At 44.6% G+C, this 14,372-nt stretch overlaps 1 protein-coding gene across 3 annotated transcripts in view; it reads right to left on the bottom strand.

The window, feature by feature from the left end:
- PLXNB3 (plexin B3) overlaps positions 1 to 14,372 on the bottom strand; it is a 145,202-nt gene that overhangs the window by 45,855 nt on the left and 84,975 nt on the right. For all 3 annotated transcript variants that reach the window (XM_089674947.1, XM_089674948.1, XM_089674946.1), the window contains 3 exons: positions 9,115 to 9,223; positions 7,485 to 7,590; positions 3,899 to 4,027 (listed from right to left, as the gene is read on the bottom strand). In XM_089674947.1, the coding sequence (XP_089531073.1) occupies positions 3,899 to 4,027; positions 7,485 to 7,590; positions 9,115 to 9,223 (344 nt within the window). The remainder of the gene's footprint in view (positions 1 to 3,898; positions 4,028 to 7,484; positions 7,591 to 9,114; positions 9,224 to 14,372) is intronic.

Genomic DNA, 14,372 nt, shown 5'->3' with positions numbered 1-14,372 from the left:
GCGCACTCCTTTATTTTATTTTATTTTTGCCCATGCATTCTGCTGATCAGTTGCTTGATGCACATCTAAAGGGATCCAAAGGAAACAAACACCAGCGCTCTAATCTTCATGCTCCACATGTAAAACTGTATCTGTTACTTGGTGTGGTGCAGCCCTCTAAAGATGGGGGAGTCTTGATACTAGCAAAAGAAAAACACAAAAGGGCGCACTCTCCTCGTGCATTACCGTGGTAACAAATTAATTTATTAAAAACGTGACAAATGGATACTCACAAACAAATGTAAAAAAATTCTCTACCATCTTAGCTTTGAAAAAGGGAGATCAACTCATGAAATGCGTCAGCTTTTCCCACCGGGCACCATCATCACAGGACTCCAGTCGTGTGACATTGACCCATTTGGCTTCATGTTTGTTTTTTACATTTGGTTTGAGAGTATCCATTTGTTGCGTTTTTAATTAATTCATTTGTAACCATGGTAATGCATGAGGAGAATGCGTCCTTTCGTGGTTTTCTTTTGCTTACATCTAAAGGGATGTCTGGGAGGTGTTCTTTCATATACTTAGGGAAAAAAAATAAATGATGGCAGAGAAAGCGAATAGCTGTGAAAGGTTGGCAACAACCATTCAGGAGAAGAGAGGATTGCTGATAATTGAAGTTGTCCAGACAACAAATAAAGTGGATTCAAAATGAAGAAGCAGCTGCAGCTTCAAAGGGTTATATCATGGAAATGAAAGTTTGCAGGGAATTGAGAGTAATCAGTTTCAACACCGAGGAGGACTTGCTACAAATGCAGGGAAAAAAGGCAAGACTGGAGTTCAGCTGTAAGTAATAATAAATCTCAAGGACTTCATCACTGGGTTTGTCTGCTGGTCTTCACTCTAGGATTGGTGGGAGGGGCCAAAAAGCTCCTATAAGCATCACAACACCATCCCTTAGATCATCTTTCAAGAACATTACATGAAAGAACACATCCCTGGTCTCGCTTTAGATATGCATGCTCCTCCCTGCTGTCCACTGGGTGTTGCAGCTTTTAGCTGTGCACTCTGCTGATCAGTTGCTGGAGCATGCAAATCTAAAGGGATGCATCCCTATGTGTGCTTTCATATAACAGGAACAAAATGATTGACAGAAAACTAATTTCTGTGAGAGGCTGGCAACAACAGTTCTGGAGAAGAGGGGATTGATGATGATTTAAGCTATTCAGACAGGAAATGAAGGTGGGCTCAAAATAGCTTCTGCAGCTTCAAAGGGTGATACAGGAAAACACTTGCTACAAGTGTGGGTTCAAAAAAGTAAGGCTGGGGTTCAGACCCAGTGACTTTATCAGCAAAGACTGCTGCTGGTTTGGGGAGACAGCATGGCACCCTCCCTCAGCTCCTCTTTCAAGAAAGAACACGTCCCGAGCATCCATTTAGATGTGCATGTCCCTCCCTCCTGGCCACTGGATGCTGTAGACTTTAGCTGCAGTTTGCCTACCAGTTGCTTGAGCATGCATGTCTGAAGGTATACTGGGATGTGTTTTGTCATGTAATATTAGGGAATAAAAATGATTAATGGCAAAGAAGGCTAACAGCCGTGAGAGATGGACTAAAAAGTAGAGGGAACTGATGAGGATTGAAGCTGTTCAGACAGAAAATGGAGGAACATCGCAGCACCCTCCCCTCGGATCCACTTTGAGGAGCTTTATATGGAAGAACACTTCCCCAGCATCTCTGTAGCTGTTCATGCTCCTCCCTGCTGTCCACTGGATGCTGCAGACTTCGGGTGTGCAATCTGATGATCATTTGCCTCAGCATGCACGTCTACTGCTGGAGTTCAGTTGCAATTATATGTGTGATATATATATATATATATATATATATATATATATATATACACACACACACATACACACATACATACATACATGCATACACACACACACTGTATATATATATTTTTTTTGCAAAAAACAGAGTTGAAGCTACTATGCATCTTACACTGCTCATATCACTATCTCACAGTCAATTTATACCTGAAATATAGCCTATGGGTGCACGGAAAAATTGGAACCCCTATTTGGAGAGATCTGATTGGTTGTTTTTGGACATTGCACTTTTCCTTAACCCCCCCCCCCCCCAGTCTCTTATTGAATAAGCGGTCTGCAGAGACGAGAGAACACATCTCTGCCCAATGACTCTTCCAGCTGCTCTAACACAAATCACATGCCATTCAGCATGATATCCGGCCTGTGATAAGAACTCCAGCACTATTACATGTGATTACCAGTAATTTAAATGTATTTAACTGGAATTAGGACACAGGTTTTAGTGAAGCAAAGTGTTTTTTTTCTGTGGGAAAACAGGGCAAACAGGGGAGAGAAACCATACAATCTCAGTTCTAGAAGCTAAAGTGGAACACTACCCAAACCTTATATTCAGATTTAGAAGGAATGAGGAAAGATTTAATCCCAGGCAGATATTCATTCTCTCTCTCTATCTATCTATCTATCTATCTATCTATCTATCTATCTATCTATATCTATATATATATTTGCTCCTCGGGCTATTATCAGCATTTACATTTATGACTCTTTTATATACCCAGCTTGCGTATAGGTTCGCCTGCTTAGACAGAAGCATGGAGGGATACCCAAAGGCTCTCACCAGTTGAACCTACAGCAGAACTCAGACTGGAAGAGGAAGAAGCAGTACAAGAAGCCAATCAGTTCACGTGCTGATAGAATCATGCTGACAGGGGAAAAGAAGAGTTAAGAAATAAAGCGGAGTGATAGGGAAATATGCTCACGACCAGGGGCGGACTGACAACTCATGGGGCCCCCCAGGCAATAGGGGATTATGGGGCCCCTGTGTCCTTGCCCAAACTCAAAAAAACCTATGAAAAAGGTACCAGGGGCATCTTATGGGGGCCCCTACTGACTCCGGGCCCTCGGGCAGTCCCTGAGTTTTCAAATGGTCAGTCGGCCCCTGCTCACTACTGTGCTACTTCCCCTTTCACAGTCCAACCACAGGCTGGGGGTGGGTCCTTGACAGCCTGCGCTCAGAGAAAGTGGTTTAAATGATGCTGGCTGTCAATCAACCTCAAAGGCTGAGGACATCTAGTGATGGATATAAGTATTGCAACAAAAGCCTTTTGTTTGTTTTTTCTTTTAGTTTTATCTGCTCACCTGTTCTCACCCAGCCCTGGCGACCCATTAAGTGGGTCTTTATGTTCAGGAGAGGGTAGGATGGACTACCTGACCGCTGCAATTGGCTGTCACAGTAGTCACATGATCAGGAGCTTGTCCTGCCATCACAAGATCATTACTAGAGACCTAGAGCTGCCTATGATAGAATACTCCCTGTGCTCGGCCATCCATGGACATAAATGCAAATCATTGAGGTTAAGATCATTGCATTATGCATTAGGTGGGTGGCAAGAGGTTAGTGAGCTTTTTTTTATTTTTCTGGAGTTCTGCTTTAATAGAGGTTATATTTCTTCCCTGCTACATGCAAAGTTAAAAAATAATTAATTAGAATTGGACTTTTTAGTATTGAAGACACAACAATGACATTTTCAGGTCAGCAGTGGCAGCCTCCATATTTTTTTAGGTTTCTATGACAAAAGCTTCCTGATCTGAAGAAAACTGGATACCAACATTTCTAGGTAATAACACCAGGAGAAGGTGATCCCGGGAAAATATGATGGTCTTATGGGAAATCAGGAAATATTTTTTCCCCCTGCTGGAGCAAATCGAAAAAAGCTTTATTGGGAGGGGGGGGGGGGGGTTTGTCTTCCTCTGGATCAGCCGTGGTTATAGGATTCTGTATATGGAGGTTTTCTGTTTATTCTATTTTTTTTTCCATTGGGTGAACTAGATGGACTTTTTTTCAACCGCACTATGCAAAACCAACTCACATTGAGAAGATTGAGATTCCGTCCAATAAGGTCCAATTCTCTTTCCAAGCCAACAGGAATCAGACGGGACCCCTCAACCCTCTCTATTCTCGGGCAATTATCTGGACCCGACAGCTCCTTATCTTCATCCTGTAGGAGGCACAAGATATTTACCAGATTTAGACAGATTGAAGACATCTGAGTAGGAGGCTACTACAACCACGGATATGAATGCTTTTGTTTTACGAGAAGTAATAAGTGGAATTGGGGTCCATGACCTTTTAAAAATTTAAGGCAAACTTCTAATAACTTTTTACTTTCATATCCAGACAGACTGAGCAAATATGCCCTATCGCCTTTCCTTTTTCTGTCTCTTGAAACACGTCATCAAGGGACCCACCAACTTTCTTTTCTTTAATCCCACAGATACTGTCCCACAGATACTGAAAAAAAGCATCAAGGAGCACCCTTAAAGGGCAACTTCATGTAGGACAATCATACATAGGCTGTTATTTAGTATGGGGCGTCTGCTGTAGCCACAGGAGACAAAAATTGTTTTGTTTGGTCTGCTCGAGACACCAGACTCAGAGTTTGATTACCTCTTCCTGACTCTAGGAGAAGCTTCTGGAGGTTAGGGCTGGAGGATTCAAATACCTGGCTTAAATAATTAACAGGGCATATCCAATCCCTGGGGAGGTGTGCTCAGATGGTGAATGGGTTCCTGTTAAATAGGCTGGTGTCCAGAGGAGAATGCCTTTCCCCTTTGTGGGAATGGACCTCTGAGCTTCATTGGATCTGCTTGCCCTTGGGCACTTCTAGGCTGGACAGTGGACTTATTCATTAGGACTGTGTCTATGGACTGAGTACACTTTGGGACCCCAGGAGTAAAGATTCCTCTCTTGGTTGAGTCATGCCTCTGCACTCCTAGTGGCCTTGGTGTGCTAGGGGTCTCGTAGAGTGATTGCTGATCTTTATTCAATGGCTGGTTCTTCATGTAGCCCAACCGTCAATAGTACAACAACATCTACCCACTGCTGTGCTCTTCTGTAATGTTCTGTATGGGGAAGCTTCCTCTCTTGTGCTGAAGTTTTCATGGTCTCTGGCCGTAAAATGTGCACTACCTCAGTCTATGACTTGTTCTACATTTTTAGTGCATGGTGATGAGCTATGCACGTATATATTGTCCTAGCCAATTATCATTAACCTCCGTGATTACTAGTGCTGCTGTCAATGTAGAAGTGTCCTCCAAGAGCAATCTGTTCCATTTTGGAGTACCCTGCTTCACTCCCTGATCCCCTCCCCAAGTTCTACCAGCAAAAAATTTACAAAAAGAGATCACTAGACTGTTTACTGAGGCAGAGTGGATAGAGGACAGCTGTTTACCTGGTTGCTTTGCACTAACCTGAGAATAATCCTATTCAATTCCACAGTGGCCTCTATGGGGACAAGTGCTACATTCACTTTCTTGGGAAAAAAAATAGCATATACAATTGCTACACAAGCCAGAACACTGCCCTAATGGCTCATTTACACTTGCTTTGACTTTGACAGAACACTCATCAATGCGCCTACCAATTCAACATGTTTTTTGATGTATTGGTGATGCATCTGAGATGTTTTTTTTGAAGCTTTAATGAAGCTTGGCAAATGCCCTGGTTGTGTTGATTTTCGATTTGTTTTAAAGGGGTCCAGTGGAACCCTGGCTCAATAGTACCCACATTAAGCAGATCCCCAGCTTCTTAGAATCCTCATTCAGTAGATCCCTTGCTCAGTAGTAACCCCAAGGTCTTCAGATCCCCCGCTCAGTAGTAACCCCAAGGTCTGCTGATCTCCCGCTCAGTAGTAACCCCAAGCTCTGCTGATCCCCCACTCAGAAGTAAACCCCAGCTCTGCTGATCCCCCCATTCAGTAGTACCCCCAGCTTTGCTGATTCCCCACTCAGTGGTAAACCCCAGCTCTGCTGATTCCCCACGCAGTGGTAAACCCCAGCTCTGCTGATTCCCCACTCAGTAGTAGCCCCTAGCTCTGCTGATTCCCCACTCAGTATTAACCCCAAGCTCTGCTGATCCCCTGCTCAGCAGTAACTCCAAGCTCTGCTGATGCCCCGCTCAGTAGTAACCGCCAGCTCTGCTGATCCCCCACTCAGTAGTAAACCCTATCTCTGCTGATCCCCCACTCAGTAGTAAACCCTATCTCTGCTGATCCCCCACTCAGTAGTAAACCCTATCTCTGCTGATCCCCCACTCAGTAGTAAATCCCAGCTCTGCTGATCCCCCACTCAGTAGTAAATCCCAGCTCTGCTGATCACCCACTAAGCAGTAAATCCCAGCTCTGCTGATCCCCCACTAAGCAGTAAATCCCAGCTCTGCTGATCCCCCACTCAGCAGTAAATCCCAGCTCTGCTGATCCCCCACTCAGCAGTAAATCCCAGCTCTGCTGATCCCCCACTCAGCAGTAAATCCCAGCTCTGCTGATCCCCCACTCAGCAGTAAATCCCAGCTCTGCTGATCCCCCACTCAGCAGTAAATCCCAGCTCTGCTGATCCCCCACTCAGCAGTAAATCCCAGCTCTGCTGATCCCCCACTCAGCAGTAAATCCCAGCTCTGCTGATCCCCCACTCAGCAGTAAATCCCAGCTCTGCTGATCCTCCACTAAGCAGTAAATCCCAGCTCAGCTGATCCCCCACTCAGCAGTAAATCCCAGCTCTGCTGATCCCCCACTCAGTAGTAAACCCCAGCTCTGCTGATCCCCCACTCAGTAGTAAACCCCAGCTCTGCTGATCCCCTACTCAGTAACAATACCCAGCTCCACTGATCCCCCGCTCAGTAGTAACCCCCAGCTCTGCAGATCCTCTGGTTTGCTAACCCTCCTCTGTCTCCTGTCCCCACCCACCTCCTGCTATATTGCTCCCATGCTGCACACCATATGTAATATCTGCTATTTTTTCCTGCTCTAGTACCCCAGCTCTTCTGATTCTCTGCTGCTCAGTCCTCTCTCTCTGGTCCCCGCTCACCTTCTGCTATAGTGTTCTCATGTTGCACACCACGTATGCTATCTGCTAGTTGCTACACTCTGGTCTGAACCCTGCCTTCACCTTCCTGCTGCTCCATGCTGCAAACCAGATGTGACTTTTGCACCAGAAAATTCCAGAATATATACATATTAAGCAGAAGTGACTGCTGATGAGGTCTTTTTGGTTCACTTGTTGGTTTCCCAGTGCATCCTGGGATATCTCATACCTAGAATACCTTCAAAACAAAGCAAAGCTAACTCTGAATAAAAGCTCCTCAAAAGCTGCAGGTGCTGTTATCGAGAATTGTCAAAGTTTTCCATGGAGGCTTTGGAGACGCTTTGAAGCACGGAGAAAGCAACATGGGGTATAATTTTTTAATCAAAACAATGCAAAAGCAACATTTGAACAGGACTATAAGGTGACCATTTTATTTAGTGACAGGGGCTTTGACTGACATTCAGAGTGCTTTAAAAAAGCATATCCAATGCCACATTTCGAAGCAAGGAGCCCTAAGGGCCAGATAAAGGCAAGCAGAGGGCAACATACAGCCCCCCAGTTTGGAGACCACTGCATTATATAAAAGCTGGTGCTTACATTTTGGCTGTAGATGAGAGTCTGGCTGCACTCTGCGTTGTGGGTACACACATGCTCCGATAGACACCAGTGACACCTCCAAGGACTGCTCACACACCCACCGCACCTGCAAAACAGAAAAATGCTCAATTCAATTAATCATGAAAAATACCAGAGATGACTTTTTCACATTTTCTCCGAAATTCCATCTGTTCTGTGTGTCATGCAGTAATGGAAAAACCAAAATCCTACAGTCCTCTCCAGGACAGGAGTAGAGGGAAATGGGGACACCTGCATCAGCGATAACTTTCTAATGCCTCATTCACGCCTGAGCATTTTTGTAAATGCATGCTAAGTCAAACATTTTTGCGCATGTTTACAAAACACACTAGAAATGTGAGTCACCTTTGCAGTGCCATTCATTGTTAATGGCACCCTAAACACAGCAAGCAGACGTGTGCAATAATGCGTAACAGGCTCGGCATAATGCAACAAAAATTCTACATGAGCTACTTTTCGTGCCTGTTGCGCATATTGTAGTCCATTGAAATAAAAGAGCTGCCCTATGCATGTTGGGGAAAATGTGTGCACAAAAAAGTGTGCTTAAAAATACTAGGTGTGAACGGGGGTCTGATGGTGTCCATTCAGGTAGTAATCTGTGATCAGTATTGGTGGCCATACATGCGCAAATAAATGATCGATTTTTTTATGATCAATCTCTCCAGATAGGAATAATTGATCAGTTAGTCAACAACTAATTTGCTTGATATGCAGCACACAGAGAAGTGGATTACGATCGATAATTAAGATACAATCGTAAATTATTGATCACATCTCCGTTTCCATCATGTAATCGAACAATCTGATCAACTGAAATATGACCATTTTCAGGAACAAAGTATCTCAGTGCTGCTGCTCGGTGCAAAATGATTAATAATATTCCAATAATCAATGGCTGATTGGCTATACCAACCTGGTGATTATATCTATTCCATAATTTGCAGATTTGATAAAAAGTCTCAGTCTGCAACATTTTTTTGATTGGCTTGGCCAGTTATATGAGCACATGGATACATTTGTGACCAGCATAGGAGGAATTCCTCACACTTCACAGGGGTTTCATTAATCTCCACTCTATTCAAAAATAAAAATCACCCCACTCTAGCATTATGGCCAAACAGTTCAAACTATAAATATGATATCTGGGATTGGGAGGCAGGATATACCAAGCTAAAAAAATATATGTTTAAACACCTTATTACAGGGGGTACTCAATTTTCTTGAGCGCCGTTTATAAACAGCACTGCATAAAAAAAGCTAAAAAAGTGGCCTGTGATCAAGTTGTCATTACAAGATGCAAGTCAAAGGCAAAATGCACAGAGCCAGTCAGAGTGGCTCTGTGCCTTGTGATGCCTGTGACAGCCAATCACTGGGACCAGTGATTGGGAAGCCCAGGATCTCTTAAACGGGTGGTGGGAAGCCAGTGGAAAGGAGTTAAGTGTCAATTTCTGATTGGCTATTATAGGTTACTTTGCCCAATTTGTTATATAAACTAATGTAGCAGAAAACGCAGACACAGTATTCAAACACCCAATCAAACGATTCTCCAGTCACCTCAATGAAAAAAAGAACAACCAGCCCAGAAACTCACGGGTTAGAGACTGCCAAATCCATTACAGCTGAGCAATCATAGAAGATGAAGTCGGTCACAGCAATGGTAATATCACGGAACACCAATTCTAGCCGCACAATTACGTGATCTGCCAGGAAAAAGACAATTTCAATTCAGGATTCTAGGAACAGAGGGCACCAAAAATGAACAAACACACAGAGTGAAGAGCGGCTTCAGCCTAGGCTCCTCCTAGACCAAATGAAGCGTTTCACCCCACCCTCGAGGCTTAGTCACAGAGACATCTATGACTGAGCCTCAAGAGCAAGGTGAAACGCGTCTCTTCACTCTTCCCATAGATTGGGCTACTCAGGGTGTGGAGTCTCCATATTACCTACACATAAGACTTATGGATGAGTATTTGTGATGCCAGAAACCACACTAGCTGTGGATCTCCGTAGCAGATATCTCCACACTTAGAGCGGTGCTCCAAGCCATTCGATACGAAACACATAGCACACATTGTAAATAAAATATATACTAAACAAAACTTCATTGGAAAGCACAAGTTTCAGCCAGGGACGGACTGACAACTCATGGGGCCCCCGGGCAATAGGGTATCATGGGGCCCCTGTGTCCTTGCTCTCACTCAAAAAAGCCTATAAAAAAGGTACCAAGGGCATTTCATGGGGCCCCCTACTGACCCCGGGCCCTCGGGCAGTGCACGAGTGCTCGAATGGTCAGTCCGCCCCTGGTTTCAGCTAAGCCGTAAAAGCATAAAAAATATAATAAGATAGATAATATGATATAAAATATTTAATAATATAAAATGTATGTAAATTTAATTCTCATTTAGGTCTGGGGGACTGAAAATGCAGTTTTACTTACCCAATCCTCTTCCCCAGCAGGTGGCACACCTCTATACTTTATCAGTGTATTGTCCCTCTGCAGCCTCAGGTCCAATGCAAGACTATGGCCTCTGCATTTGACTCGATGACATCAAATGACCTGCGATCACTGGAGTGCAGGGAAGAAAAGGCTGTGGGGACTGGTCTAGCAATATGGAGGGAGCCTGGGGGAGTGGAGGACGGAAAGTAAATCTGCTTTTCCCAGTAACCTAGACCTAAACAAGCTTTTAACCCCCGTAATGCAGGGGCAACACCATTGCAAGTGAACACTTTTACTTTCCGTGGAGTTCCATTTTAAAAATAATAAGGGGGATTTATTAAAACTGGAACAGATAGAATCTGGAAAGTGGTGCATGGCAACCAATCAGCTTCTACATTCAGCTTTTTCAGTGCAGTGGATATCTCTTCAGAGGGCATTTTAGAAGCAGTGAGGTGGTGTTCTGTCATGTCCTTGCCTTCTGTTTTAACCCTTAAAAACTGGCACCACTGTCACTTGCATTGCACAAGGTTGCAGGGTGCTCCCATTGAGGTTCCCCATCAGAGCCTCTTCTTACATCAGGATCCCCATCAGAGTCCCCCTATTACATGTGGATCCCCACCATAACTCCCCTCTTACATCAGGATCCCAGTCATAACTCCCCTCTTACATCAGGGTCCTCGTCAGAGTTCCCCTCTTACATCAGGGTCCTCGTCAGAGGTCCCCTCTTACATCAGGGTCCTCGTCAGAGGTCCCCTCTTACATCAGGGTCCTCGTCAGAGGTCCCCTCTTACATCAGGGTCCTCATCAGAGGTCCCCTCTTACATCAGGGTCCTCGTCAGAGGTCCCCTCTTACATCAGGGTCCTCGTCAGAGGTCCCCTCTTACATCAGGATCCTCGTCAGAGTTCTCCTCTTACATCAGGATCCTCTTCAGAGTTCTCCTCTTACATCAGGATCCTCATCAAAGTTCCCCTCCTACTTATTATTATACAGGATTTATATAGCACCAACAGTTCTCAGCGCTTTACAATATAAAGGGAGGCAAAACAGCAACGATACAGTTCAATACAAGAGGGTTAGGAGGGCCCTGCTCCTTGGAGCTTACAATCTAAGACATCAGGATCCCCACTATAGTCCCCCCTTATATCAGGATTACCACCATATTTCCCCCTCTTACATCAGGATCCCCATCAGAGTCCTTCCCTTACATCAGAATCCCCATCAGAGTCCTCATCAGAGTCTTGTTCTTACATGAATTCCCCTTTTACATTAGGATTCACACTAGAGTCCTCCTTTTACATCAGTATTGCCATCAGGGCCTCCCTCTTATATCAGGATCACTATCAAAGTCCCCCTCTTACATCATACCACTGGCGCTAGCTGCAGGCCGGATAAAATCTTGCAGCAAGCCGGATGTGGACCATGGGCCATAGTTTAGAGATCCCTGCTCCAGTATATTCTGCCCTCCAGATCACATATTTATACATTGCGCTGTTTGAAAAATCTACACCTCATCTCAGGCAGTGTACAACATTTGTTTCTTAGGTGGAAAATCCTGTAAGTGATTTTATCTCAGCGGCCTTTTAACAGTTATGCTGTTTGTCAAATCTCACAGAAATCTTGTAAAGGGAAGGCAAGAAGCTGATACACAAGTCCAATATGAGTACTTACACTACTTGCATTAAAAAATGAATTTATTGATGTAGTAATAGTTGCAGAGCCTTATTAATGTGCGTCTTTCATATTTGCCATATTGTTTTTTTTATTTGTTTGTTTGGTTTTTTTTCTAAAGTAAATTCTGTCTGTAAGACAATGGAGTGAAAATCATCAGAAAGAGGAACTAGGATAAAATAAGACAAGAATAACACAAGTATGACTTGAAGACACAAATAGTAAAAAAAGTTGTCATCAGACGTCAGGGACTGTCCTGTGATCAGTTACGCCATATGCCCAGACTGGGAACCAGTCACTTCCCCATCTATACCAGCATGACCCATCTGCTGCCTCTGGAGCGTCACAAATGCTCAGCATTCCTCCAAAACCTGATTACAGAATGCAGAGCTCTCTATTTTCATATTGTTTTACTTCCAGACAGACAAAGTGCATTCCACAGTAAAATCTGGTATGGCAGAGATGTGCCAATAATGCAAACACTCTCACCTATGCTGCAAGTATTTGTTGAAAAAAAAATGCATCTAAACCTAAATCTAAAAGAACACAAAATTTATAGCTTATCTCCAGGATAATATAAAAAAACACAAATTAATGCAACTCTGCATTCAATAATACATCATTACATTTTTTTTTAAATGAATGAAGTACCAAAATATGACCTGGTATCAGCCTTTTGCAGCCTCTGTGGAGCAAGGGAGAGAGGAAGAAGCCTGAAGCATAAAGCATGCTGACTGGAGGAGAGAACAAACTGATGGAGAGATGGGCTCATCACTTATTACATTGCTGCTCCCCCTTTCCCTTTCCAATCACAGGTTGGGGCTGACCTGGGCTCAAAGGAAGGAAGTTGAATGATGCTAACCATCAGACTGAGGACCTCTAGCGACAGAAAAAAAGTACTGCAAGGGAAATCTCTGATAGGCACATGTCCATGCACTGGCCCCAAGCTACCGAATTAAAGAAGGTCCAGATCTGTGCTAATTGCTGGCTGTTCTTCAGCTTCCCAAGACCTGTGTTCCTGCTCTTATGTGATCTCTCATTGCCAACCTGGCCTACCCCTGACATTACTTTGTGAATTCTGGACTCTGACCTCGGCTTGCCTCTGACCACGCTTTGCTGTCTTCCTGGTGTAGTGTTACCCCCTAGAGGGCTGCTAGATTTTTGCATCCCCTTATTCCTGCACAGCCAGGAAATACGCTTTTTTTTAGCAGATACCTGTATGCACAAATCCAGTCCATGGGTTTGTTTTTATTGAAGGGGAAAACAACTTCAATAAGGATAAAGGATTATGGGATGCCCAACTTGACCTGAAAGAACAAGTTGAGGACAAACTTTCTTCTCTATGTACACAAAAATGCAGATCCTGGACTGTATTCCTCTGGAATAATCAGTCTCTAGTCTCTAAATGATCATTTACAAAGGTTCCTCTTTTAGTAGCTCTACTGTATGTGACTCACAAAGTCCCAACACTTTGTAAGAAAATACCACCCCACCTCGCTGCTTTGTGAAATGTGCCAAAGCAAGAGATATTTCCCTGGGAAGGCATGCTGGATATTGCATCTGGCAGCCTTCTACCATGTAGGCCCAGGGGATGTAAAGGTACTCACTTTGTCCCTTGTCACTGTGATAGTCTTCCCATGTTTGGCAAGGTGTCTTTAGCATAACAGTACAGGGTGGTGAGGATTCCTTTCTCCAGCTTTCTCTCCTTCAGCTCCAGCGTGGAAGCAGAGCCCTCCTTCCACAGGGTCCCCTCCCAGGCCACACGATCTTCAGCACCCCATCTTCCATCCGATCACCAGACGCCCCTGCTGGCTGGGCTCTTTGATGATTATAGGCCCATCTAACCACACTGCCAGGCCTCCTGCTTGGGATTGGTCAGGCTCTCATAAACATTCAGGTCCTTGCCTCTTCCCATCTGCCCACAAGCTTCTAGAGGTTTCCATGGATCTCCAGAACCAGGGGGAGGCGATAGAGGGCTGACCTCCAGCGCCTTCCAGCCTGACTTGAGCTTGAACCCCCACAGACTGCTCCTCATGTATAATTCTGGCTTGGTTATTGACTATGTAATTACTGTCCATCTGTGCTGACCCTGGCCTGCCATCTGACCACATTCCTGATCTTGATGGGTACCTATGCCTGCTTCTGACCTGTCTTCACAGTCTCTGTACAAAGCTTCCAAGGTCTAGTTTCCTGGTGCCTTCCTGCAGACCTCTGCCCTTGGTCTTCCTCTGGTGTGCCTGAACTGCTGCTGAATACAGTCCAGAGACCACTGCTACCAGTTTACCGGCACCCATGCTCCTATGTGATCTGTGCTCCTGTTCTCACACTCAGACATGCTCGGGCCAGAGTCGCAAGGGGAGCACTCTTGTCACTTTGGCCTCCAACTAAGTTACCTGACAACCTTCGTGGAGTAGGATGCTAGGCAAATTTAGCTTTGGCTCCTCTTGTAATCAAGGGAGCAGCAATTGTTTAGTCTGGACTGTTCAGGGTCTCAAAGGCTGGGAATTTGACTGTTTCCTCCTACTTCTGGGAGAAGCTTCCAGAGCTTAGGGTGGGAGATTTAAATCACCCAATCTGAATATTTATCAGGTTCTGGACAATCCCTGGAGGAGAAGTTTCCAAAAGGGGCTAGAGTGTGGATAAATAGTATGACACTTTGCAGAGCAAGGTTCCTTCTCCCCAGTAGGGTTCCACAGACAGGGTCTGCTGCTGTCACTCAGCCCATGGAATGAACTACTGCTCA

This window comes from Staurois parvus, unplaced genomic scaffold (genome assembly GCF_062004578.1).
Source record: "Staurois parvus isolate SC_StPar_1 unplaced genomic scaffold, SC_StPar_1.0 ptg000154l, whole genome shotgun sequence".
NCBI lineage: Eukaryota > Metazoa > Chordata > Amphibia > Anura > Ranidae > Staurois > Staurois parvus.
Note: the sequence above shows the minus strand (reverse complement) of the source record. Positions and strands in the feature narration are given on the sequence as shown.